Source organism: Coturnix japonica, chromosome 1 (genome assembly GCF_054131305.1).
Source record: "Coturnix japonica strain WE chromosome 1, WE-NBRP24, whole genome shotgun sequence".
NCBI lineage: Eukaryota > Metazoa > Chordata > Aves > Galliformes > Phasianidae > Coturnix > Coturnix japonica.
Genome location: NC_140663.1, coordinates 179,329,285 through 179,332,590, shown reverse-complemented (window position 1 = coordinate 179,332,590; position 3,306 = coordinate 179,329,285). Strand labels below are relative to the sequence as shown.

General features: G+C 52.7%; 1 protein-coding gene across 1 annotated transcript; it reads left to right on the top strand.

The window, feature by feature from the left end:
* Positions 1–328: 328 nt before the first annotated feature.
* LOC146762939 (rho GTPase-activating protein 32-like) lies at positions 329–2,991 on the top strand (the record flags this gene model as incomplete). Its single annotated transcript, XM_085543000.1, has 7 exons — positions 329–422; positions 891–1,034; positions 1,469–1,571; positions 1,729–1,861; positions 2,363–2,445; positions 2,808–2,915; positions 2,973–2,991. Coding segments are annotated over 7 exons (684 nt in total), but the record flags the coding sequence as incomplete, so codon positions are not given.
* Positions 2,992–3,306: the final 315 nt, after the last annotated feature.

Genomic DNA, 3,306 nt, shown 5'->3' with positions numbered 1-3,306 from the left:
AAGAATCAGGCAGTTATTTGAGCTGTGCTTTCCTGCCAGCTGTGCTGAAGCTGGGATTGATGTTTCAATCTCTTGCAGGTTGGAGACTTGGTGTGCATAGTTGCTATGCCACCAAAGGAGCTGAGCCCCTGGTGGAGAGGCAAGCGTGGCTTTGAGGTAGGCACACGTTTCCGACTAGAGAGCACAACTTGAGTAGAGTCAGGAATCTCAGACTGGAGCTGCTCTGCCTGCACAGGACGGCTTCTAGACGCAAGCAGTTGCCCTGTGTCGGTGTCAGAGGACCTTCCCTTTGGTGCTGAGCTTGGGCTAATGCCCACCTGTCTTTTTGTTCTTGTTCCAGGTCGGGTTTTTCCCTGGTGAGTGCGTGGAACTCATCAGCGGAAAAGTTCCCGAGTCCCTTGTCAATTCCTTGCCAAAGCCAGGTACGTGTTTTACATTTGACAATGCGGATTAATAAAATGGGGACACAGCTTGGCTTTCAGGGGTTTTGTTAATGCCCGAGATGAGCAAGCTTAGCAAGAGGACTGCATTAAGCGGAACACGCAGAGATCTGGCCCAATCTCACTGTGTTTATTCTTGGGCATGGGGAAGTCACAGAATCCTCCTTGAATGGCTTGGGATTGGAAGGGGCCTAAAGGATCCTCAGGCTCCAAGGCCCCTGCCTCAGTCTGGGTCGCCAGCCTGTGCATTTAGCTGGAGATGAGAGCAGGCTGTATGGGGCCCCTTCTGACCTGGCCTTGGGCAGTTGCAGGGATGGGGAAAACCGTTCTTGCGTGTCCTTGTTCGGAATGTTCTTCCTGTTGTTACGTGCTCGGTCGAATGTGTTATGATCGGCCTCGTCCAACCGATCCAAGCCTGAAATGAACTGGTTTCTTTGTTTTGTTGTGCAGTGCTGAAGAAACGGGGCAAGCTCAGTACCTTCCTTCGTTCCTTGGTGAAGGCCCGCCCCAGGAGAGCAACGGAGCCGGAGCCAACGAAGGAAGGGGTGTTTGGCTGTGACCTGGGGGAGCACCTTCTCCGCTCTGGCCGTGATGGTAAGGAACAACCCATTCCTGAGATCTTTCTCCGTTGGGCATCTAAAGTTGAAAGGGAGATCATATCCAGAAATTGTTTCAGCCTGAAAACGTAGGAAGGCTTCTAGCCACAGAGAGCATCCTGCATCCTTTCCCTAGCTCTTCTGGATGTGAGATTGGATTCTTCCATTCCCCAGGGAGCTGTGATGGGACTTGCAGTGTCTGTGGCTTTGCCAGAATTACTTTCTCCAGGCTGTTGATAGGTCGTGGCATTTCTGGAAAGCCAAGAACGCGTCTCTGTGCACTATCCTCACAGCTGTCTCTGCCAGCCTTCTCCTGTAAGGAGGAAGCAAGCGGTAGCCCGGCTGGGCTTAGAGGATGGGATGTGAGAAGAGCACGGCCTGAACCAGGACTTAAGTAAGAAGCTGAGCTAACCGCTGGCTCTTGTTCTGTAGTCCCCCAGGTCCTCCTGAGCTGCGCTCAATTCATTGAGGAACATGGTGTGGTGCGGGGGATATACCGCCTGTCCGGCGTGGCATCCAGGATCCAGCAACTACGGTAAGAGTGCTGCAACTGACACAGCTGTCAGTAGGGGCCCGTGCCATGCTGCAGGCGTTCAGAGGAACCTCTTCCTTTTCTTGACTGTATGTGTGTCTTTGGACTTGTTTTCCTCTTTCTCAAAGCCCTCTGCCCAATTCTGTGTCCTTCTCTGCAGCCATGAATTCGATACGGAGCAGGTTCCCGAGCTAAGCGTCCGAGAACTTCACAGCGTGAGCTCCCTGTGCAAGTTGTACTTCAGGGAGCTCCCGAACCCTCTCCTGACCGACCAACTGTATGACAAGTTCTCGGTAAGCTCAGGGCAATGTCTTGGAAATGACACATACCTGTTCCCTGGGCGTCCTGGCTGGTGGTTGCAGCAGTGCCCCAGTTCTGAGGTCTTCTTTCTGTTAGCCCCATGAGGCATGCCTTTGCCACATCCTGCCTCTCACTGATGCCACTTGTGGTGGTGCCAGGAGGTGCTTATTTAAGCTATTCACAATGCTTGTGAGAATTCCCTTTCCTTTGCTGTTCCCCAGCTATTGGTAGAATGGGGTTAATAGCAAAGTGGACTTGGAGAGGAATGCCTGCTGCGAGGAGCTGTGCTGTGCAATCAGGCAGTAAAGCCCCCAGAGCTTGCACTGCTTGACCTCAACGACACAGGCTGTGTGCCACTGTGTTCCCCTGATGCCTCTTGGAAGGCATCGAGTCTGCCTCGGTGCTGACCACCAGCGCGCTGTCCCCATGGTTCCCAAACCTGTGGCAGCTCTCCAGCCTGACTGGTGTCTGAATCCCTTCCTGCCTTTTTCCAGGACGCTGTTTGTGCTGCCACAGAGGAGGAGCGGATGCACAGAATGCAGGAAGCCATCCAGCAGCTGCCCGCTCCTCACTACAGGTCAGTGCTGCGCTCGGTCTGCTGAGCTCAGCCCTGCTGCCTTTCAGAGGGCAATGATGCGATTCCAGGTGTTGCCTCACACCTGCAACATCATGCCTGTGCACGCTGAAGCGGCTGAAGGCTGCATTGGGTCAATGGATTGGGTCAGTTCCTTGGCACGGGGGTACGATTGGTGCAGCCAATGGCTGCGGCTGTGCTTTGCAGGGCTTGGTACTGCAGCATGGTGCCATTGGAAACGTTTTATCTACTTCATATTCAGGGACAGTAGCAATGACAACCACTAGCATGAAGTGAGGTTTGTTTTGTGCACTGCAGCACCGCTTGCTTTTTGGTGCTGAACATCTGCCTCTCTTGTTTTCCAGGACGCTGGAATACCTGATGAGACACTTGGCGTCTCTAGCCAGGAACAGCTCCGTCACCAACATGGACGCTAAGAATTTAGCGATAGTGTGGGCTCCAAACCTTTTAAGGTAAACTTCTTTTTCCGTTTCAACGCCATGCTTACTTCTGCTCTCTCCCAACCCCAGGGGCACAATTTCTAGATGACAGTTTCTGCTCTCATGTTTAGATGGGTCTATTGTGTCCTTGAACTTCCTTGAGAATTTTGTCAGTGGCATTGCTGATGGCCCACTGCGGAAGTCTCCAGAGCCCAGTTTGACAGTTTTTCTCTGCAAAAATTCATACTTGGGGAAATGATCTTGGGGAAATGACTTGTAAGATCTGCCTTTTCTTCAGATCCCAGCAGAGCCAGTCAGCCTGCGCCAGCGGAGAAGTTGCCTGTATGGAGCTGCAGACGCAGTCGGCTGTTGTTGAGTTCATCATAAGCCACACAGACGTCATCTTCTGCTCCAAATCCACACC